We start from the raw sequence: 25,508 nt of genomic DNA, 5'->3' as shown, positions 1-25,508 counted from the left end.
CACCACAGGCATAGAGTTGGAGGAGCCAGCAGCTTCCTATGGGGGCTGGAATCATTTCCAGGTGGTTCACCCCACACAGTGCACAACAACCAGGCAATACACGATGTGTACGTAATGAATGCACAGCTTTCTTGCGGAGGAAACTCAATACTAGTTTGCAGTCCAGACAATAGGAGATAACACAGCCATAGCACCAGGCGTAAATGTCCCTTCACATTCAATGAGCCTGTCCTCATCAAGCACCAAAACTGAGCACAGTTACCATGATTTATATGTAGAGACTTTTATTTCAAGAAAGCTTTCCCTTGACATTTGATTTAATTTTAATTTGCATTAATATGTATTTCTTTTTTTTTTTAAAGATTTTATTTATTTACTTGAGAGAGAGACAGTGAGAGAGAGCATGAACGAGGAGAAGGTCAGAGGGAGAAGCAGACTCCCCATGGAGCTGGGAGCCTGATGCGGGACTCGATCCCGGGACTCCAGGATCATGACCTGAGCCGAAGGCAATCGTACAACCAACTGAGCCACTCAGGCGTCCCTAATATGTATTTCTTATTAATTATTAAATATTTGTTAACATTTAACAAATTAATTTTATTTAAAATAATTCTTGAGGAATCAATATCATCAAGTTTTTATCACAGATAAATCTGATCATTCCTTCCCCATGAAAGCCATCTCTGAAAGTAAGAATTCTCAGTAGCTTTGGGTAAAAGAATGTCGTATGACAGTAAAAGAGGTAGTCTGTCACATTCCCTCTGAGCCTCGTCATCTTTAAGTTAAGGTTGTTTTCCTTTCTTAACTATAACTTTGTTACTAAGATCTGCGAACAGAGAACTTTCTTTTTTTTTTTAAATTTCTTTTTAGTATAACAGTATTCATTGTTTTTGCACCACACCCAGTGCTCCATGCAATCCGTACCCTCCATAATACCCACCACCTGGTTCCCCCACCTCCCACCCCCGGCCCCTTCAAAACCCTCAGATTGTTTTTCAGAGTCCATAGTCTCTCATGGTTCACCTCCCCTTCCAATTTCCCTCAACTCCCTTCTCCTCTCTAACTCCCCTTGTCCTCCATGCTATTTGTTATGCTCCACAAATAAGTGAAACCATATGATAATTGACTCTCTCTGCTTGACTGATTTCACTCAGCATCATCTCTTCCAGTCCCGTCCATGTTGCTACAAAAGTTGGGTATTCGTCCTTTCTGATGGAGGAGAACTTTCTTAATTAAGCCTTTAAGATTCATATACTAGTAAGAAACTAGTAAGAAACTAATCATTAAAGAAAACTAAGCAATCCTGATTTAGGGTAGGGGCACCTGGGTGGCTCAGTGGGTTAAAACCTCTGCGTTCGGCTTGGGTCATGATCCCAGGGTCCTGGGATCAAGCCCTGCATCAGGCTCTCTGCTCAGTGAGGAGTGTGCTTCCCTTCCTTTCTCTCTGCCTGCTTCTCTGCCTACTTGTGATCTCTGTCTGTCAAATAAATAAATTAAATCTTTGAAAAAAATACTGATTTAGGGTATAATACTTTCTTATCACCACACGGTGATGTATGGAAAGCCTTATAAATATCAAGGACTGCACAGAAGGATTCTTAGAGATGTTTAGGGATTGTACCAAATCTAATCATTATGTTGAAGATCTCCCAACAAGCTATGACCTAGATCCTAAAGACGATCATGCTAATTCTTTCTTTCAGGCCACAGTTGGGTAAATTATGGCTTTTGTTTATTCAACCACCAGTTATTGCACAATTATTTGGTGCCAAGGACGGGAGATTCAGTGGCTAGCAAGCTCTCACACAGCTTCCAGGCAAAGGCACAAAAGAGGGAATTGAACAAGGATAACGAGGTCCACACAGAAGTCCTATTACCCACAACTGGGGACTCAGGGGAGGTACCCCACACATTGATAAAAACAAAGCCAGAAAGATGAAGACCTGAGCATAGGAGGGTCTAATACAAAGATGCAGGAGTGAGCAGGAAGGCATGGACCCCGGAGTGTTGGGACATGACTACGTTCACAGTAGTGAAGTTACATCACACAGGGCCTTGTAAATTATGTTTGAAACTCTAAGGTTTATCCAAAAGCCAATGGGAAGCCACCAAACAGGTGTCAGCAGGCAAGTAGCACAATCAGATCTATGTGTAAGAACGTTCACTCTGGCTGTCACACGGGGGATCGGAGGGGGCAGGTGCAAAGGCAAGAGGCACAGCGGGCAGAGGGAAGAGCGAGTCTCATGTCTGCGAAGGTGGGGAAATAGTAAGAAGGTAAAACCGACAGAACTTGGTGAGTTAAGACCTTTGGTTCTATGTGAAGCTTTTGCTCTGAAAATTCTGCTGTTTCCTTCAGAGGAAAGAAAAGACTACTATCAGATAACAAACAGCTCAGCTTAATGGAAAAAAAAAATGTTCTTCTACCACACACATAATAAAATTTCAAATGCTTAGAATTTAGTTTCTTGAGCAGCTTTACTAGTATACCATTTACCATAGCAACCTCAATAACTAGCAGGCAAGAATAAAAAAAAGTGTCTTTAAAGTATTGCCCTCCCCCTGCACAGGGCAAACTCCTCATCATAAGCAGCAAGCAGGGAGCTCAGCACACAGAGCACAATCAATGTTAGGTTAGTGGAAATGAAGTGTAATTCAGGATGTGATTAGGTCAAATGTGTCGAGCCTCCTGAAACTACCCAGCATAAAAATAGGTCTCCTGTGCTACATTTTATTTGGAGAACAAATGACAGCAGAAAATTGAACTAATTTTCTGAATGGAAATATAAAATAGGGTAACCACTGAAAAGCAGCTAGAAGAAATGCTTAAGAGAGATGTTTAGCTATACCACCTAGACACTGATGGCTGTGAGATCAAAATAACAGGTAAATAGGCACACTAGGAAAGTTGAGCTGATTGAGTTAGGTGGGGAAGATGGCTCAGGAAATGAAAAAGACCCATAAAAAGCCTGAGTTTCCACCAGTAAGAACAGAATCCACCTGCACCCAGGTCCAAGGAAAACAGGTTACATATTACAGCAGTACTGGCTCTGGGTTGGAAATTATATGGGTGGTATGTTAGTCCTTCAGTTATCACATCTACAGTCTCTTCCAATAGCTAGGGTTTTACTTGCCTTAAGATGTGGAGATCTGAACTTATTTCAAATAATATTTCCATTTCCAGGCCCTACATGGTATAATGGTTTATTCATGATAGAGTCAGGAGAGGTAAACATTGAACATTAAATGAATGTTTGAATGAATGAATGAATTCATTCATTAAAGTGTTTAGGTGTTCTCTTATTATCTTAGTTTTCATTTCTTCTTAAACACATATGATGAACTCCTTCCAGTTGGAACACTACATTCTTTCAGTAGGATAAGCAAACAGAATAAAAATTAAACCTTCCGTTACTTTTCTCAACCATTCTAATTCTCCCTTTCCATTTCTTTGCTTCATATAATATATACACATGTACTTATAACCATATGCATTTTTTTTAATTTTATAAATTTTCAGGAATGTAAACTTCCTAACTGACAAATCTGTGTTCCTAACTGACAAATCTGTGATGCTCACCTTCTTTTGCCCTTGACCACAGGACCCTCCTTTAACACCTGGTGCTATGCCTTCATGTCTAACCCTGGCCAAGGCTCCCACTGCAGCTGCATTTATGCTCTTTGTTGTTCTTCTTTATTTTCCTCACGATTATTCACATCTCCATGATCAAACAACACCTACCCATTTGTGTCCAAGGGATCACATTTTCCTTTTCTGCAATTTTTAGATGGCAAATTTCCCAGGGTACATAACTGACTATAATTTGTGTTTTCATTTTTAGTTTTCTGCAGTCCTGTCTCCCAAAGTTTCTACCATTTTCATCACTAACAAGCTTTTCCTCCTCATTTAAAATTAACATCAGAATCAAAGGGCTCTCATTGTTTTCTCTATTTCTGGGATATAAAATTGTTAACGAAGCAGAGAATTAATCAGCTTCCCTGCTCTTCAGTAAGCTGTCCCTTCCAGGAACCATCCAGTTCAATTTCTTCACCACTATTCCTGCAACCTGACTTGATGTCCATTTCCTAATTTGCATCAGAAAACCATGGCCATGTCCCCTATTTGGCAGGAAGTCCCTACTGTATTCATTCAACACCCCACTTCTGATTCTGCTTTTGGCTCTACTCTGAAAACTTTATCCTATGCATCCATCATGAGGTCATTACATTTGCCAAAAGATGCACATCATACAGTCCCACACTACCTCACACCCCCTCTTATTAGAAATATGTTATCTATATCAATTTTTTATTTTTCCTGACACCACAGGAGTCCTTGTCAAATAAAGGTAATAGACTTCCTCAGTCAACTTACCTAAATAGGCAAAATTATAGCTGTAAAATTATATTTTTTAAAAACCTACCATGTCAGTGTAATAATAGGCAGAATGTTTCCCATAAACATTGCATGAGAGTTTGCACTAATACCACAGTTGACCTCAAACATGGAGATACACTATGTACCACATGTTAAAATCACAGTTATATTTCCGACCTTAAAAGCAAATAGCTAGCAGTCTTAAATACTTGGTGATCATAAGAAACCCTGAAACCTCACCAAAGGATCATTTAATTCCAATGTGGCTAAGGAAATGAAGGGCAATAAATAGCTACCCAAACTTAAGATCAATTTGTTCATTTTTTTCTTACTTATTCCTCAAAGTGACAATGAATATTTAAGTCCACGGTGTCTCAAAGGGTACTTACAAGAGCATTGCCATCAGTCGCCATGTATGCTGTCAAATTGTTGGAAACAAAAGCTAGAAGAGAAAGAAAGTTTTTAAGTTAAATGTGGAATTAAAGCATTCATAAAAGCATATATCTCTTTGACAGGGGGAAAAGCATTTCTATTTTGATTGATGAATTTTACAATAAAAGCGATTCATTAAATGGCCTTTTAACACCGAATTCGATAAGCCAATATCTAAAACTGAGTTCATAATATAAGCCAGAATTCTTCTGAACATTGGCTAGTATCCTTTAAGTCTACAACAAGATATGTGCATAATCTCCATACTTAATAATGTGTTCTATATAAACAAATATCTTTGAAAAACAAAACTATTTTCCTCTTTGTGTTGAACAACACAGTGTAAGATGTGGAAATATTTAATCCATTATGATTTTTTCTGATTCTAATAACTGAGCAATTTCAAAAATGTAACTAATCCCCATGCCTCAGAAGTCCCAACTTTAGTATGAAGATGAGCCCCTTTTGATGTGTTGCACTTTGTAGTGGATTACCTGAAAGACAAGATGTTCTGTGGTTTTAAGAAAAGCAGATGAAAGTAAAAACTCATATTTTCAGAATCTAACAAGCAAAGAAACTTGTTAAACATCCACCAGCCACTGAAACTCTTCCCAATGCAGAGAAACTTTCAATCTCTTTCAGTGACACGAGACATAGATCCATGATCTGGGTGAATTTATTCCTTATACCAATGCTTCCCAAATCTCAAAGAATGGTGTCCTCATTTTAATGTCAAAAACATCATATCTACATTATATAGGTATGAATAAAACACTATTTATAAAATACCAAAGAAAAAAGCCACAATAAAAAGATTGATAAATTAATTGCTTATTTTTGTTTACTTAAAAGAATAGACAAGGGACGCCTGGGTTGTTCAGTTGGTTATGTCTGCCTTCAGCTCGGGTCATGATCGCAAAGTCCCAGGATCCAGTCTCATATTGGGCTTCCTGCTCACGGGGAAGTCTGCTTCTCCCTCTGCCCTTCACCCCACTCTCACTCACTCTCACTCTCTTTCTCAAATAAATAAATAAATATTAACTAATTAATTAATTAATAGACTAAAGTCTAAGTAAAAATCAAATCACAAGCTGGTGAAAATATCTGCAATATATACCTAATATGTAAGAATCAATTTTAAAATGGGCTGAAGACAAGAATAGATGCTTTTCCAAAGAAGACATACAGATGGCATGAAAAGTTGTTCAACATCACGGATCATCAGACAAATGCAAATCAAAACTACAATGAGACTTCACTTCACACCTGTCATAATGGCTAAAATCAACAACACAAGAAACAAATGGCATTGGCAAGAATGTGGAGAAAGGAAAACCCTGCACTTTTGGTAGAAATGCAAACTGCTGTAGCCACTCTGGAAAACAGTACAGAATTTCCTCAAAAAATTAAAAATAGAACTACCCTATTTACCCAGAGAATACAAAAATACTAATTCAAAGGTACACATGCACCCCAATGTTATACAGCATTATCTACAATAGCCAAATTATGGAAACAACCCAAATGCCCATGAATGGATAAAGAAGCCGTAGTGTACGCAACAGAATATTACTCAGCCATCAAAGAGAATGACATCTTGCCGCTCGCAACAACATGGATGGAACTATAGTGTATTACCATAAGCAAAATAACTCAGAAAATGACAAATACCATATGATTTCACTCATATGTGGAATTTAAGCAATAAAACAAACAAGCAAAGGAGGAAAAAAAAAACAGACATGAAGATATAGCAAGCAACAGATTCTTAACTATAGAAACCAAACTGGTGGTCACCAGAGGAGAGGCGAGCCTGGAGATAGGTGAAATAGGTGATGGGGATTATGGAGGGCACTTGTGATGAGCACTAAGTGGTGTATAGAAGTGCTGAATCACTATCTTGTACACCTGAAACCAATATAACACTGTACGTTAACTACCTGGAGCTAAAATAAAACCTTTAAAAAAATCATAAATAGAAAGAATTCTTAGACTCCAATAAGAAAATAATAGGCAAACTAATAGAAAAACAAGTGAAAATTTTCAAAAAAATAAAAATACAAATGACTAATGTGTAACCTCATTAGCAATAAAATAAGTGCAAAATAAAACAACATGATTCCATTTTTAATCTTCAAGATGAACACACACACAAAAGATACATGATAGAATCCACATTTAGTGGAAGTGTGCTGAAAAGAATGTGTTGTTGTTGGAACGTCAAATTCTTACAGCCTAGCTGGAGGGTGGTTTTTCAAGATGATGATGATGACAATCATTGATCACCAATGCTCCCTGAGTCTTTACTATCTACTATCAACTATACTACACACTACCATACCAAACATGCAGAGTTTTATAATACATCTTTAATGAAAAAGTAAGTAAAAACATGTGCAGCCAGCAAAGTCAACAAAACAAAGAGGCAACCCACGGAATGGGAGAAGATATTTGCAAATGACAGTACAGACAAAAGGTTGATATCCAGGATCTATAAAGAACTCCTCAAACTCAGCACACACGAAACAGACAATCATATCAAAAAATGGGCAGAAGAAATGAACAGACACTTCTCCAATTAAGACATAAAAATGACTAAGAGACACATGAAAAAATGTTCATCATCACTAGCCATCAGGGAGATTCAAATTAAAACCACATTGAGATACCACCTTACTTCAGTTAGAATGGTCAAAATTAGCAAGATAGGAAACAACAAGTGTTGGAGGGGATGTGGAGAAAGGGGAACCCTCTTACACTGTTGGTGGGAATGCAAATTGGTGCAGCCACTTTGGAGAACAGTGTGGAGATTCCTCAAGAAATTAAAAATAAAGCTTCCCTATGACCCTGCAATTGCACTACTGGGTATTTACCCCAAAGATACAGATGTAGTGAAAAGAAGGGCCATCTGTACCCCAATGTTCATAGCAGTCGCTAAATGTGGAAAGAGCCAAGATGCCCTTCAACAGATGAATGGATAAAGAAGATATGGTCCATATACACTATGGAGTATTATGCCTCCATCAGAAAGGATGAATACCCAACTTTTGTAGCAACATGGACGGGACTGGAAGAGATTATGCTGAGTGAAATAAGTCAAGCAGAGAGAGTAAATTATTCATATGATTTCATTTATTTGTGGAGCATAACAAATAGCATGGAGGACAAGGAGAGATGGAGAGGAGAAGGGAGTTGAGGGAAATTGGAAGGGGAGGTGAACCATGGGAGACTATGGACTCTGAAAACAATCTGAGGGTTTTGAAGGGGCAGGGGGTGGGAGGTTGGGGGAACCAGGTGGTGGATATTGAGAGGGCACAGATTGCATGGAGTGCTGGGTGCGGTGCAAAACAATGAATACTGTTACACTGAAAGAAAAAAAAAAAAAACAAAAAAACATGTGCAGGGTGATCCCGTTCACTTTTTATCGTGAAAATATAGGTTTATAGATGTAGTGAAAAGAAGGGCCATCTGTACCCCAATGTTCATAGCAGTCGCTAAATGTGGAAAGAGCCAAGATGCCCTTCAACAGATGAATGGATAAAGAAGATATGGTCCATATACACAATGGAGTATTATGCCTCCATCAGAAAGGATGAATAACCAACTTTTGTATGAACATGGACAGGACTGGAAGAGATTGTGCTGAGTGAAATAAGTCAAGCAGAGAAAATCAATTATCATATGGTTTCACTTACTTGTGGAGCATAAGAAACAACACAAAGGACATTAGGAGATGGAGAGGAGAAGTGAGTTGGGGGAAATCAGAGGGGGAGACAAACCATGAGAGACTGTGGACCCTGAGAAACAAACTGAGGGTTTTGGAGGAGAGGGGGGTGGGGGGGTTGGGTAGGCCTGGTGGTGGTTATTAAGGAGGGCACATATTACATGAAGCATTGGGTGTGGTGCATAAACAATGATTTTTGGAACACTGAAAAAAAATTAAATTAAATTAAAAATATATATAGGTTTATATACATACATCCCATACATCAGTGCATTGGGGGAAAATGTCTAAAGGTAGTTACAGCAAAATGTGTAATCATCTATGAGAATTGGAATAACCAATAATGTATTGTTTGTTCCCATATGTATGTATTTCCTACAATGAGTATTTATTTTTAAAATAAAAAAAGTAAAAATTTTAAAAATAAAATAAAATAAATATTTTAAAATAAAAATAGCATTCTAATAAAATGCTATAAATATTTTATTGACTTGTTATAGCAATATATTTTTAATGTCTATTGATTGAACAAATATATAATAAGCAAAAGATGGTTTGAATTCAACAGCACCTTCAGGTAAAGAAGCTTGTAAACGTTTAAAAGTTATGAGCAAAGCTCTGGATTGGTCTGAACTGGATTTAAATCTCAGGTTAGCAATTTATTATGTAATCTTGGGCAAGTAACAAATATTTTGGGACTTCAAGACTCTCATCTGTGAAATGGAAACAGTAACAGTATTTCTATCTTAGGTTCAGAGAAGAATAAAGTTATAAAATATCTTTATTGTCATAAAACATTTATTTCTTTAGCACTAACTTAATAAAGTAAATGTCAGCTACATATACCCTTTAAATATGATATAAAGCATTGCTGTGTAATTTTCCTGACTCAAATGGCTAATTAGCCCCTTCCCTAGAACAATAGAATAGCTACATCTATATTATTTATTAAACCATTACTACATCCTCTGCCAATTGATGATTTTCATGTATTGTGCCATATGATTATTAGAACTACCTAAGAATAATCCCCTATTATTACTCCCACGTCTTAGGTGAGACAATATATACAACATAGAGGAAGAAGTGAGTAAATGAATATTTCTAAATTCAAGCCCAGACTTGACAGTCTGTTCTCTTAACAGCACCATACTACCCTCACTCCCCCAAAGTCTCCCACAGGACATCGTTTCTAATGGCCATGGTATTCTATGTACCATGATGCTGTAGACAGGTCTCCCTGTTGGGACAATGAGAATGTCAAAGGTAGAGGCCAAGACCCAGTCTTCTCTATGCCCCAGGGTCTATCTGAGTAAACCATACAGCTTAGGCAAGAGTTACCAAAATGATTTTTCTTAATTAATAGATCAGTCCATCAGAAAATTATTATTTCAGTGGAATTCTGAATCCCTTTGCTCAGCCAGATTTCTAACAGTAAAATAAGAAGAAATGACAGAAGATGATGGAAGACAAAAAAAAAAAAAAATTCATCTCTAATTTTCCAGTAAGCATTGGGGTTTGTTGACAACACACTACTCTAGTCATGCATATCAAACCTTCTTTTGGTCGCATGGGATATTTCCCTTGTACATATTGTATCCCTTAACCCCTAACGATCTCTTAGGTGTATTCACTTGTCTATACTCATTTCAACCACTGTTGTCAAAGGTACCTCCCTCCTGGACCACTGAAGAAACATCCCAGCTGATGTCCTGGTTTGCTTTCTTGACCAGAGCAATGTTTTTCAATGCCCATTAAACTATACATCTTTTCTTAAATCTCTACAGTTGTCAATGAGTCTTGGGATAAAAAGACTAATATCATGAAAATCTATTAAGGAAGGTTCTGCCTGGCCTCTGCCTCCTCTCTAGCCCCACCTTGGATTATTTCTATGTCTCTTTCTTCCCTGACTCATGAGGTTTCTTTTTAATTTAATTTAATTTAATTTAATGTTTCTACATGGATCTTTGTTCATGCTCTTAAATAGCCTGCACCCAAGATGGTTTATCAGCACCATCTAATTCAGCCCTTCAACCAAATGTCATCTAGTCAAGAAAGCTTTCCACAGTTCTTATGAGAGATCAATCCCCTTTGGCAAGCTCTCATAGCATGTTGTCTTTTATTCATAGAAGTTCTCATAATTGTACTGAATTATTAATGTTACAATTAGTTCTTTCATTCTGACTCCCCAGTATAGTAAAAGTTACCTGGAGGCAGGTGCAGAATGTCTTGTCTTGCTCACTCATTTACCACTGTATCCCCAGTCTTTGTTTACCAGGTAGTTCAACAGATACTTGTTGAGAAAATGAATTAAAAATACAAGCTAGTAAAAACACTAAACTATAGATGAGTTTCAATAAACAAAACCTATGAATTCCAAATTTTTTGTTTAGGGATATAGTGCTGTCAGGAATATGCCTCTAAAATTCTCCTTCCCAGTCTGCAGGATATGGAAATGAGACTGTTGATGTCAGCCTTCTTGGAGCCAAAGAGCAAATGCATAGAAACGATATGCAATCAGTGGTGTGGGCAGGGAAGAATAAGGGGACGGGGATACGTAGGCCTAGATGTGCTATTGTAGAGACTATATGTGAGTGTTTACTTAATAATTTTAGAGTTTCAGTACCTTATTTCTTGAAGTAGTGAACATAAATGAAATTGAAAATTTCACCAAAATGATTCGAAGATAATTTGGGGCAGAAAAATCATTAAAACACTTTAGCTCAACTCTTTCCTCTCCTCTTCCATGAAAAGCCCATAGTCATAATCCAAAAGAATTAAGAAGTGAAAAGGTGGTTATGGAGACTAATGTGAATATGTTTACTTATTGCTTAGATAATGAAAACCAGCTTGGCTAACCATGTTAACAGCACACATGTTATCTATATGTTGATAAGCTAAACATGTAGTTCCAAGATTTTGATAAATATATTTATAAGGCACACAGTGAAAGCAATTAATGAAAAAATAATAATGACACTGATGAAGGTGTCTTGATAATTTCGTCTTATTCCCAACCCTGAGAATATCAGTTTAAGTAAGGTGCCCATAAGTAAAAAGAGTTAAAGGAAGGAGGTTACCTGACATATCTTGATAAAGGATTTTTTATAAAGGATTTCTGTATAATTCCCAAGAATTAAAAATGTATAAGAACGTAATGACAAGGCAAAAATAACTTTCATAAATCAAGAGGTTTCTAATTCTTTGCTTTCAACAAAATTAAAGAAAAATCTATTTTGATTGTTAATTATTAAAAGCAATTGTGATAAAAAATAAAAATAAAAGCAGTTTTGATAGATCACATGGGGTATTTGGCATATACTTGGAAGGGGTTCAAAAGTGCTTCATTTCCATCTATTTATGTGAAAAACAGTTTTAAGTCTTCACATACATAGAAAGCAACAAAAGGATTAAAACTTGTTCTGAACTCTTTCATTCTGCCAATAAATATTATTCACCTATAAGTAGTTCCATAATTAGGGGAAAAGCCTCATCTATATCTCATTAAATTATGCATTCTCAATAAAAATATGTACCTCTTGCACTAACCATTGTCAAAATAGCATATTCATATTGTTTGTCAAATTGCATACTAATAATAACTATAATGATAACCCACTCTAAATGAAATCTTATATGGCTTAAAGAATTGTGTCACACAAAAAAATTAAATCAATTCAGTTTAAGTATGTATTTTTTGCTGAAATAAAATAAACTCATCAATGAAAGTTTTTGAAGCAAATATATATATCTATATATCTATATATCTAATATATATAAAATAATTGAATAAAAACCCATGGAATAGTAGAATGAAAATATGAGTTCCACAGGGGAAGAAAACAGAGTAATGTAAAATTAAAATTTCAAAGATGACTTTTTAAAATATATATATATATATGTGACATACCCAATCTTTGTGCTATTTCTATCACATAGGTTATATTTAAAAAGAAATATAATCTTTTTACTATCAAGATTTATCATATGTCAGAAATGGCATCTTTTACAATTATTTAAACAAACATACAATAAAAACTCTAGGTGACAATGTAAGGTTTTGGGGGGTACATAGGGCTTCCAAATTACTTTCTGGGTAGACAACCAAAATAACATGTTTCAAAAATACTACCCACATAGGGATTAGGGTCAAACATTTCACTCTGCCACTTGTTAAATGTGGAAACTTATTAAAATCGCTTAATTTGCCTGCATAATAGACACCACATATGTTAAACAGAAATAATAACCAGCTCGGGGATTTTGTGAGAATTAAATAAAATACCGTATGAGAAGCCTGCAAGACCTGATGCGTGTTCACCAAGTGGTAGCAATTATCTTGAATGGGAGCAATTACCTGGAAATGGCTTTGTTATAGAAAACTATTCTTCCTGATGGAATTAGCACACAACTATAGGATGTGAGCAAGTGTGATAACAGGTTTCATCAAATAAAATAGCTTTTACTCTTCAAGGTTGATTAAACTCCCTAACTTACTCTCCTAGAGACATTTCCGGCGCCTTGTTTCAGAGTTTAAGGATTTAAAGGAATAATTTTCTCAGTCCCATTTGAGACGGTTATCTTCTTTAAAAAAACAACTCCTTAACACACCACCTCATGAGACTCAGCCAAAACAATGAGGCTGCAAATACTTCTTTTAAGTTTGTGAAATGAAAACAAATGTATTCCTGATAAGCTCAGCAACTAAAAAGCAGAAATGCCATCTCATTACCAAATGGATAATAAAGCTAATTTCAAAAAAGATGGTAAGTCTCATTATATGTACTGGTTGTTAGGGACTGAATGCTTGTGTTCCCCACCCCCTCCCAAAATTCAGAGGTTGAAATTTAACCCCCCTGTGATATGTTTGGAAGTGGGGCCTTTGGAAGCCGATCAGGTCATGATGGTGGAGTCCTCATAAATGAGATTAAGGCCCTTAAAAAGACCAGAGAGGTAGCTAGCTCCCTTTTTATCATGTGAAGAGACAAGAGAAATGGTGAATCTGCAACCCAGAAGAGATCTCTTATGAGAACCCAACCATGATGGTCCCATGATACTGAACCCCCAGCCTTCAGAATTATGACAAATAAATTTGTGTCATTGACAAGGCACCCAGTTATGGTATTTTGGTATAGAAGCCCAAGCTGACTAGGAGGTCAGTGAAGAATCATTCTACTTTGTTTAAGGCACAAACAATATACAAGTTTATTCTAGCAATTTATTTTAGAAGCTGTTTAGCAAATTAGTTAAGTTAGAAATATTGACTCTGGTCTTCTATCATTTTAAAACCAGAAAATAAACCAACACATCAACATGCAACCAATACTCTATTGATAAAGAAGGCAATTGCTAGTATAATTGGTACTTTTTTTTAAAGAGCAAAGAAATTCACTAAAGGCAGTTATTGGTAATACTTTTCCAAAAGCAACTGCCTTGATTATTCCCCTCTGGACCTTATAATCTTTGGGATGATGCAACAAAATAAGCACCATGTCTAGTTTTAAAAGTTTTTGAAAAGAAGACAATTTAGATGAGCTCTGGGCGTTATATGGAAGTGCTGAATCACTATATAGTACACCTGAAACTAATATTACATTGTATGTTAACTACCAGGAATTTAAATAAAAACTTTTTTTTTAAAAAAAGACAATTTTTTGTGCGATTTAAAGATAGTTTTTAAGGTGGACTAAACTATGACCTAGATTTATTCTTTTTCTTTTGAACAGAGCAAGACAGCTCTGAACTAAAATTTTTAAAACCCACATATTAATTCATAACATGCTTATCCTTTAAAATTACAACACTGGCATTTGACAAGACATTCGCAGAGCAGCAAACAAATTTATAGAAAGTCCATGAACAGAGACAAACAATGTGCATTATTCTTAATCCTGGAACTAGAGCTAAAGAGGAAATAGAAAATGCTGGTCACTCTAGAGGCAGAAGGCTCAGATATCAAAAAGCACATGATACGTGTGGTAACAAACTTAACTAGAAATGAGAACCATAAGCAAGCATCTTCTGTTACATGGTAGTCCATCAAAGCAATGCCATGGGAAGCAAGAGAGAAAATCCATCTTTGCTAATGTATAAAGAAATGAGAGGAAATAATCCATTAGTTTAGCCAATTAGGAGGAGATCTCTTGTTAAGGCAGAGGAAGAGAGAAGGAAGCAAAACACAAGATAACCCCTCTGTGAGCACATACACAGTGATGTATGGGAGGAATGTCTAGAATTGTTACTTGGTTCAAGAAATTCATGAGAGGAAAATGGCTTAATAAAATTATCTTGTGGTTTCTTTTCTTTTTTTAAGATTTACTTATTTATTCCAGTGGGGGAGGAGTAGAAGGAGAGGGAGAGAAACTCAAGCACTTCCCATGCTCACTACAGAGCCCAACCTGGGGCTCCATGCTGGACTCAATATCAGGACCCTGAGATCATGACCCTGAGAGCACAAACTGAGCTAAGACCAAGAGTCACATGCTTAACCTACTGCACCACCCAGATGCCCCCATCTTTTCTTTTAAATTTAAGCTCTATTATGATCCTGATTCCAATCTATTTCCTGCATGTTTTAAACATCTTATTCTTTCTTTCTCTATCATCTATTTTCTCTTTCTTATTGTTAACTTTTCCACTCATTTTGCTACATTTCTGCTCTCGCTCCACTTTGAGGATGAACTGACAGATGGTTTTCAGAGCCACGGCTTTTTTTAAACAGAAACTATGATGATTAAAATTACTTTATTTTCAACACCACTAAAATACTGCGATACATCATCTAAAGAGACTGGCAGACCTTTCTCTCACTTGTGCTTCTTGCATCCCTACAGGATGCAACTCAGTCCTGACAATCAAGGCTTAGACAGAAAAATCTACAAATCTAAGCAAGGAAAGCTTCTTTTTCAGCCAATCATGTCAATCTCTGCTCCCAAGGGACCATTTTTCCATGGTAACAAGCAGGTGGCAAACTGTAAGACATCCTGAGAAATCTGTCTCTTTTACCTCCTGGAAGAACCTGTAACAAATACAAGTGGCTGTTGACCATGCCCCTTGGGGAGGCATGAAACTCCTTTGTATCCCTGGACTGCAGGGCTCTCTGGCTCTTCTCTGAGCTTCCAGAACCCAAAACTTCAAAGATTATGGTCTGCACCCCAACATGCTCTTAGGGCTCAGACAAGTGACAGAGCCTTGCTGATCTCCCAGTGGGGCCATGGCAGATCATCCTGGGCCCATGGCTCCCAAATGAGGCACTTTCCCTTCCCCAGCTCATAGAGTTGACTGGATGCCAGAAGAGACTCATGTCTGTGGGGCTGATTGTGTTCCCATGATTATTTTAAATTCCGTAATGCCAACCCTGTAAGTGATTCTTCCCAGAAGCCTTCCAGAATTAGGCTAGCATGCTGACTTTGGCTATTCAAATTATTCTATAGGCAGGGATCCCCCAAAACAGATTTGCATACCCTCCTAAACACACACAAACATACACACTAGCAGCAGCCTTGTACAACACTGCAGATAAATCCTGCATGATACCTGCCTCCTCTCCTAGGCCAGTGACAGATCCCAGAAACTTCAAGAATCCAGTCGTTCTAAGATTCAGTCTAGCTGTGTGTTTTGGTCCAATCTAAGAGATTTGTGATTGAAACCCAAGGAACCTCCTCAAAGGCTTATACTAGCACGAAGATGCTACATGAAGTAGGGGAAGGGTCACGAGCCTATCATAAGGCCACAGGAAACACTGGGAGCCCCTAAAAAAACTATTAATTATTGGGTCCACTACAGTCTGACTCAGGAGCACACCCCAATTCTCTATAATGGCAGCCCCTAAGTAATGACACCTGATGCTTTCAGTCCAGGTTGTGGGAGTTAGAGCAGATGCAGTGCTGTAAGTTGGACCAGATAAAAATGGCAAGGGATGGCCCTTACTTTTCTGCAATTTGCACCCTTAAATTTCTCTACTCAATCATTCTTTATTCTACAAGAATAATAATCATATTTTCTCTCTATGAAGATAATAAATTTTTCTGCTTATAAAATCCGGACTATATGGGCACTGCTCTGGGCCAACCAATCACTCTAATTCAACTTTCCCAATTGACCTTCTACTGAACCTTTTTCACCAAAGTTAATAAAATATACCCTACGTAGGCAGTGGTCTCTGCTATAGGACCATTGCTAGCTGGAAGAAAGCCAGAAAAAGAAAACATAATGCACAGCTATTTGCACCCATTGTTGTGGACTTGAGCCAAAATTCCTTTTTTGTCTGGCTAGCTCTTTCACTGGGAAATATCACTTTAACGGGCCTTATTATTTTGCAAAGGTAGTGTCCCAAGCCTTGTCAGACAGGAGAGGTAGACACCATTAAGAGCGAAACTGCTGTGCATAATAATGGGAAGGCTTCCTTTATTAAGAATAGGGTAACTGGAGTGACAGTCCCCAGATGGCGACAAAAGTTGTTTCTTATTTTGCTCCCCCTCACAAGAAGAACAAGTAACATCTATTCAAGAACAAGACCCTACTGGCAGAGTCCTAGGGCACAAGGATGAGGCTGAAGCAGCCCTCTGCACCTCAAACACCACGCTGATGCCTTAGAAGGATAAGAGAAGAGGCTACATGTTGACTACACTGCCCCTCCCCCAGGACAGGGCCACACCATGAGCAGAGGTCGCTCTGAGCCTCTAGTTCCTCCAGTGGCAAAAAAGATCCCAAAGGGACAATCAACCTCCCCCAGCATTGTGAGTCTCTTTGTGGGAGCCTCTACCCTTAAAGTGCACTTTAAGGATCAGAGAGCAATCTGTAGGGCCCAGCCACCAAAAATCTGACTACGATGGAGAAGTTGGGAAGGGGTTGCGACAACCAGCACACAGATCTTGGCAGACCAAGTTCATGCCTGCAGTGCCCAAGTAGTAATCCCAGTCAGTGGCTCTGTTCACCTATAGAACCAAGTTGGGACTGCAATCTGACAGGGAACTCTGGTGATGCAGACCTGTCTGTTTGGGATCCTAAAACAAGTTTTGCCAGCTCCAGAACTGTTTTTGCTGAGTCAGAGCCCCACCTGCTGTGGAGAGTGCCTTCTAGGCCCATGTGATGAAAAGGGCTGATGACAAGTCCTCAAACTTGTGCAGCCCAGTGGCACCGGAGCCAAGAGGCGGGTGAAGAGAGCTGATCTCCTCCAGAACAAAGCCAGTACCAGGTGTGGAGGCTTCCCATGCTCTGTGTGTGTAGGGGGATTCATTCTTAGCCAAGACTGCCAGTAGCTCCTGGTCCGACCCAGCCAGACAGCCTATTTGGGAAGTTGAGGATAGTCTGGAATGGTTCCTCCACAACCACCTAGGCAAGGCAGCTGACACATGGACTCACCAGCTGTGGAGAGTGTCTTCTGGCCCCATCAAACCAGAAGGGCTGGTGAAAACAACTGGAAGCTATGCAGCCCAGAGGTGCTGTAGTCGAGAATAGGGCACACAGAGCCAGCAGTTTGCAGAGCAAAGCCGGTGACCCTGTTTGGCCAGGGAACTTGGGGTGCATGTCAGCTTGAGTTAAAATAACAAAGTGGCTATAGAGCTGCTTCCATTACACCTGGGCAGGGAATCTAATTCATAGCCCTACTCCTCACTGAAGATAGCCTTCAGCCTGTCTGAAGAATTTAACCAGAACACACACAAAGCTGCACAGTACATTCAACAGCCCTACGTACAGTGCCACTGGAAGAGAGAGCACAGCTGGTGGCTTCCTTTATCTACAGAGCAGAACTGATGAAGTCACCTGACCAGGGAATTCAGTGCATCCTCAGGCCTGATGCAAGTCCCCAAACAACAAGCTGTATAGTCCTGGACCCTGACCTACTGTCCTCCCAGGACTGGGAAGCTAATTTATAGCCTCAGCTATTATCTAGTCAACTTGACCAAAAAATTCAGGTCACTGTGGGATGTATCCTACAGCCTCACTTGTGTAAGGAACCAAGCCCATACTGTTCTCAACCAGTAGCACACCCCCCATCTCCATCACCAGAGTTTGAACAGTTGCCTCTCTCAAAAATAGATAATAGTTGGTCTCACCTGCCCAAAGATATTATCAGAAGACACACCTAGAAACCCAAACTAAGCTAACTGCTGAAAAACTGCCTCTGCCAAAGCAAACCTGTTAAGATTGGGAAAGGAACCCCATTACTCGAATGCACAAATACCAACATAAAGAAATAAGGAACACACACACACACACACACACACACACACCAGATAAGTGTGGCACCACCAAAAGAGACTGATAAAGCTCTAATAACTGGCCTTAAAGAAATGGATATCACTAAATCCTACCCCTGGAACTAATGTTACACTGTATGTTAACTAACTGGAATTTAAATAAAAACTTGAAGAAAAAAAAATAATGGATATCTATGAACTGCAAGACAAAGAATTCAGAATAATCCTCTTTGGAAAGTTTAGTGAACTATAAGAAAACAAAATTAAGAAAACAATGCATGAACAAAATGAAAAGTTTGAAGGAAATACCAACTATAAAAAAAGAAATGAAGAAAGAAATTCTCAAGTTGAAAAATATAATAACTGAACTGAAGAATTTGATAGAGTTACCAAAGTAGACACAGCAATGTGGAAGAAAGAATCAGTGACCTGCACGATAGGACATTAGAAATTATCCAGTCAGAAGAGCAAAAATAAAAAATAATGAAGAAAATCTATGGGAATTATAGGACACAACAACAACAAAACAAAAATATTTGCATTAAGGAATTCCAGAAAAAGAAGAGAAAGAGAAAAAGATAGAAAGTATATTTTAAAAAATAATGGTGAAAACCTTTCTGAACCTGGTGAAAAAAAGTAGACATCTGGATCCATGAGTTCCAAGTGATCCCAAATAGGTTGGACCCAAATAACACTACACTAAGAGACATTATAATTAAATTGTCAAAAGACGAAGACAACAAATTTGAGAAGCAGCAAGAGAAAAGGTAGAAGTTACATACAAGGGAACCCCCATGGAATGGGATGACATATTCAAAATATTGAAAGAAACTATCAACCAAGAATTCTATACCTTGTGAACCTGTCCTTCAGAACGAAGAGGGATAAAGACTTCCCGGACAAACAAAAACTGAGGGACTTCATTACAACCAACCTGCCTTATAAGAAATGCTAAAGGGATTTCTTTGAGTAGGAGAGAAAGAACACTAAATTAAAAGCATAAAAATAGGGATGCCTGGGTGGCTCATTTGGTTAAGCAGCTGCCTTCAGCTCAGGTCATGATCCCAGCGTCATGGGATTGAGTCCCACATCGGGCTCCTTGCTCTGCAGGGAGCCTGCTTCTCCCTCTGACTCTGCCTTCCACTCTGTCTGCCTGTGCTCGCTCTCGCTCGCTCTCTCTCTGACAAATAAATAAATAAAATCTTTAAAAAAAAAAAAGCATAAAAATAGAAAAAGGTAGCATAAATTACATCAGTAACCGTACATATATAGGCATAGTTAGATTTTGCAGTATGGTAATAATGGTGCCTAACTCACAACTCTGGTTTAAAATTTTAAAAAATTAATGTAGTAAAATAACCACAAATATAATAATCTATTATTAGTTACATAATCTAACATGTAAATTCTAACAGCAATAACCTAAATGTGAAGGGGATAAGAAATAAAAATGTAAAGATACAAATTCTATCCCTGGTGGTCTAGTGGTTAGGATTCGGCGCTCTCACAAATTCTATTGAAGTTAATTCATTACCTAACTAAAATAAAGTGTTTTTAAGTTTAAGATATTTTATGTAAGCCTCATGCTAACTACAAGGGGAAAATTTGTAAAAATCATGCAAAAAGACATGATAAAGATGTCAAAGCATATGGATACCACAAGACATTAAAGCACACACAAAAGGACAGGAGAATAAGAAACAAGGAGCAATGGATCTAGCAGATAATCAGAAAACAATTAACAAAATTGCAATAATAAATCTTTACCTATAAATAATTATTTTAGATGCAAAAGGATTAAAATCTTCCATCAAAAGACATAGAATGGCTGAATATATAAAATAACAAGATCCAACACTATGCTGCATCCAAGATACTCACTTTAGCCTTAAAGACACACCTAGACGGAGAGCAAAGATGGAAAAAGACATTTCAAGTAAATGGTAACCAGAAAAAAAAAGCAAGAAAAGCTATACTTATATTAGACAAAATAGACTTTAGACTAAAAATAGGTAAAAGAGACAAAGAAGGTCATTATATAATGATTAAGGGGTCCACACATCAACATATCATAGTAATCATAAATATGTGTCTGCTCAGCATCAGAGCACCTAAACATATAAAGCAAAGCCAACAGAACTAAAAGGAGAAAAGAACAGTAACACAATAATAGTTGGGGACTTTAAACCCCACTCTGCCAGTGTATGAGTCATGCAGACAGAGAATCAATAAGGAAACAGCAGATTGGAACACCGCTAATGGATATAACAGATATATAGAGAACATTCTATTTAACAACAGCAGAATACACATTCTTCTCAAACACACATAGAATAGTTTCTAGGATAGACCATATGTTAGGCCACAAAACAAGTCTTAACATATTCAAGAAGATTGAAATGATACTAAGTATCTTCTCTGACCATAATGGCATGAAATTAGAAATCAGTAGCAAGAGGAAAACTGGAAAATTCACAAACACATGAGCAACCTGAACAACCAATAGCTCAAAGAAGAAATTAAAGGGGAAATTAAGTTGCCAAAAATGGAAATATGACATATGAGAACTTAGGGGATGCAGCAAAAACAGTTCTAAGAGAGAAGTTCATAGCAATAAACACCTGTTATACAAAGCAAGAAAGATCCCAAATAAATAATCTAACTCTACATCTTAAAGAACTAGAAAAAGAAGGACAAACTGAGCAGAAATAACACCAATTGGAATAGAAATGAATGAAATAGAGAAGAGAAAAACAATGGAAAATATTAACCAAACTTAAGAGTTGATTCTTTGAAAAGATAAAATTGACAAACCCTTAGCGAGACAAGCAAGAAAAAAAAAGGAGAAAAGACTCAAATCAACTAATTATAAATTAAGGAGACATTTCAAATGACACCACAGATATTCTAAGGATAGTAAAAGGCTATTATGAAGAGACTATTGGCCAATAAACCAGACAACCTAGAAAAAATGAAAAAATTTTTAAATACTGCTTACCAAGACTGAATTAGGAATAAATAGAAAATCTAAATAGAAAAATTAGTTACCAGTAAGGATATTTGAATCAGTAATAAAAAAAAAAAAATGTCCCAACAAAGAAAAGCCCAGGAGCAGAGGGCTTCACTTGTGACTTTCACCAAATACTTCAAGAATCAACACTAATCCTTCTCAAACTCTTCCAAAAATTCGAAGAGGAAGGAATACTCTCAAAATAATTTCACAAACCTAGGATTATCCTGATACCAAGCCAGAAAAGGACACAAGTAGGAAAGAAAACTACAAACCAATATCCCTGATGAATTTACATGCAAAAATTCTCGATAAGATACCGCAAAACAAATTTAGCAACACATTAAAAGGATCTTTCACTATGATCAAGTGAGATTTATCCCTAGGATGCAAGGACAGTTCGAATCAATAGTGTCCCAATCAATGTAAAGCATCACATTAACAAAAGGATCATATAATCATCTCAATTCACACAGAAAAAGTAAACAAAATTCAGCATCCATTCAAAATAAAAACTCAACAAATTATGCATAGAAGGCACATTATTCAATATAATAAAGGCCATATATGGCAAGCCCACAGCTAACATGATGCTCAAAGGTGAAAAGATGAAAGTTGTTCCTCTACGATCAAGAATGACACAAGGGTGCTCTCTCTCACCACTTCTATTCAACATAGTATTAGAAGTTCCATCTAGAGCTATCAGTCAGAAAGAAAATAAAAAGGAAAAAAATGTATCCGAATTGGAAAAGACAGTAAAACTGTCTCTATTTGTGGACAACAAACTTTTGTATAAAGAAAATCCTAAAGACTCAACCCCCCAAAAACTGTTAGATTTAATCAATGAATTTAGCAAAGCTGCAGGATACAAAACTGATATAAAACTGATGCAAACAAAAAAACAAAAAAAAAAACAGAAGTGTTTCTATATACTACAACAAAGTTTCTGGAAAAGGAATAAATTAATCCCATTTACAATAAAATACTTAGGAATAAATTTAAAAAGGTGAAGGATATCTAAACTGAAAACTACAAGACACTGAAAAAAGAAATTAAAGATACAAATAAGCAGAACGGTAGTCTGTGTTCACAGCCGGGAAGAATTAATGTTGTTAAAATGTCAGTACTACCAAAGCCATTTATAGATTGAATGCAATCTCTATCAAAATTCCAGTGGCATTTTTTTTAATTTATTTTTTATTTATTTTCAGCATAACAGTATTCATTATTTTTGCACCACACCAAGTGCTCCTTGCAATCTGTGCCCTCTCCAATACCCACCACCTGGTACCCCAACCTCCCATGCCTCCCCCTTCAAAACCCTCAGATTGTTTTCAGAGTCCATAGTCTCTCATGGTTCACCTCCCCTTCCAATTTCCCCCAACTCCCTTCTCCTCTCTAACTCCCCATGTCCTCCATGCTATTTGTTATGCTCCACAAATAAGTGAAACCATATGATAATTGACTCTCTCTGCTTGACTTATTTCACTCAGCATAATCTCTTCCAGTCCCATCCATGTTGCTACAAAAGTTGGGTATTCGTCCTTTCTGATGGAGGCATAATACTCCATAGTGTATATGGACCACATCTTCCTTATCCATTCGTCCGTTGAAGGGCATCTTGGTTCTTTCCACAGTTTGGCGACTGTGGCCATTGCTGCTATAAACGTTGGGGTACAAATGGCCCTTCTTTTCACTACATCTGTATCTTTGGGGTAAATACCCAGGAGTGCAATTGCAGGGTCATAGGGAAGCTTTATTTTTAATTTCTTGAGGAATCTCCACACTGTTCTCCAAAGAGGCTGCACCAACTCGCATTCCCACCAACAGTGTAAGAGGGTTCCCCTTTATCCACATTGCCTTCAACACATGTTGTTTCCTGTCTTGCTAATTTTGACCATTCTAACTTAAGTAAGGTGGTATCTCAATGTGGTTTTAATTTGAATCTCCCTGATGGCTAGTGATGATGAACATTTTTTCATGTGTCTGATAGCCATTTGTATGTCTTCATTGGAGAAGTGTTTGTTCATATCTTCTACAACAATAAAACTGGGGGCATCATGCTACCAGTGGCATTTTTTTACAGTAGAAAGAATACCCCTAAAATTTATATGGAAACACAAAATACCCCAACAAGCCAAAGAAATCTTCAGAAGGAATAAAGCAGGAGGTATCACACTCCCTAACTTCAAGCTGTACTATAAAGCTATACTCATCAAAACAGGAGAGTGATGACACAAAAATAGACAAACAGACCACCAGAATTGAACTGAGAGACCAGAGATAAACCCAAGCATATATGGCTAACCAATATTTGACCAGAGAGCCAAGGATACTCAGGGGAGAAAAGACAGTCTCTTCAATAAATATTGCTCAATAATTGGATATTCAAAAGTAAAAGAATGAAACTGAGCCCATACATTAGAAGGTAGAAGAGGAACAGTAAAGAATCTTCCAAACTGAGAAGGAACTTTGAGACCAAAAAACAAAGTAAGCCACTCCATACCATTTGCACACTTTTTTCAGGGTAGCTTACTGACTCGCAGATAGATGACCTGGGCACTACACAGGTATTCTCCAGAAAATGCGGACATTGATCCACAGCTTTTATAGAGTGAGGGCCATTATGGTGAGGTCAAAGGGTAGTTATCTAAAGTGGTGCCAGAGAAAAGTTCAAGACAGGCCTTCCTGCCATATGTTAACCTCCAAGGGGTCTGGAACACACAGCCCTAAGGGGATCATGGTGCAGACATGAACAAGGAGGGCCAATGACGGAGTCAGTATTGTCATCACTGCTATTCCCTATCTTTCACCCCCACAGAATTAACTTGAAATAGGTTAGAGACCTAGACGTAATACCTAAAACCATGAAACTCCTAGAAGGAAATATAAGGAACAAAGTCCTGACATGGGTCTTAGTAATGATTTCTTGGATATGACACCTAAAATACAAACAATAAAATCAAAAATAAGCAAGTGGGACCAAATCAAACTAAGAATCTTTTGCACAACAAAGAACCCATCAACAAAGTAAAAAGACAAACCTATGGAATGGGAAAAAGTACTTCCAAACTACGTATTTGATAAAGGCTTAATATCCAAAACATACAAAGAACTTCTACAACTCCAGGGCAAAAAACAAATAATCCAGTCAAAAAATGGGCAAAGGACCTCAACAGATATGTCTCCAAAGAAGATATATGAAAGGTCAATGTGTACATGAAAAGACAGATGCTCAACTGGTCATTAGGAAAATCAGCCATTAAAACTACAATGAGCTGGGGAACCTGGGTGCCTCAGTGGGTTAAAGCCTCTGCCTTCGGCTCAGGTCATGATACCAGGGTCCTGGGATCGAGTCCCGCATCGGGCTCTCTGCCTGGCAGGGAGCCTGCTTCCTCCTCTCTCTCTCTCTTCCTGCCTCTCTGCCTACTTGTGATCTCTGTCAAATAAATAAATAAAATCTTAAAGAAAAAAAAACCCACAATGAACTATCACTTCATGTCAGTTAGAATAGCCATCCATCATCCAAAAGACAAGAGATGACAAATGTTGGTGAGGATGTCGAGAAAAGGGAACGCTTGTACACTGTTGGTAGGAATGTAAATTGGTGCAGCCACTAAGGAAAATGGTATGGAGGATCCTCAAAAAATTAAAAATAGAATTACCATGTGTTCTAGCAATTCCACTCCTGAGTATTTATATGAAGGAAATCAAAACCCTAATTTGAAAAGATATTCGCACACCTATGTTCATAGTATTATTCAC

The 25,508-nt window shown here is 37.6% G+C and overlaps 1 protein-coding gene across 5 annotated transcripts in view; it reads right to left on the bottom strand.

Moving 5' to 3' along the window:
* Positions 1-25,508, bottom strand: part of IPCEF1 (interaction protein for cytohesin exchange factors 1) — a 124,999-nt gene that overhangs the window by 87,446 nt on the left and 12,045 nt on the right. For all 5 annotated transcript variants that reach the window (XM_045080158.1, XM_045080167.1, XM_045080161.1 and 2 more), the window contains exon 2: positions 4,765-4,817. In XM_045080158.1, coding sequence (XP_044936093.1) covers positions 4,765-4,788 — 24 coding nt within the window. In that variant the 5' untranslated portion in view covers positions 4,789-4,817. The remainder of the gene's footprint in view (positions 1-4,764; positions 4,818-25,508) is intronic.

Source organism: Mustela putorius, unplaced genomic scaffold (genome assembly GCF_011764305.1).
Source record: "Mustela putorius furo isolate JIRA1106 unplaced genomic scaffold, ASM1176430v1.1 tig00000450_pilon_pilon_pilon, whole genome shotgun sequence".
NCBI lineage: Eukaryota > Metazoa > Chordata > Mammalia > Carnivora > Mustelidae > Mustela > Mustela putorius.
Note: the sequence above shows the minus strand (reverse complement) of the source record. Positions and strands in the feature narration are given on the sequence as shown.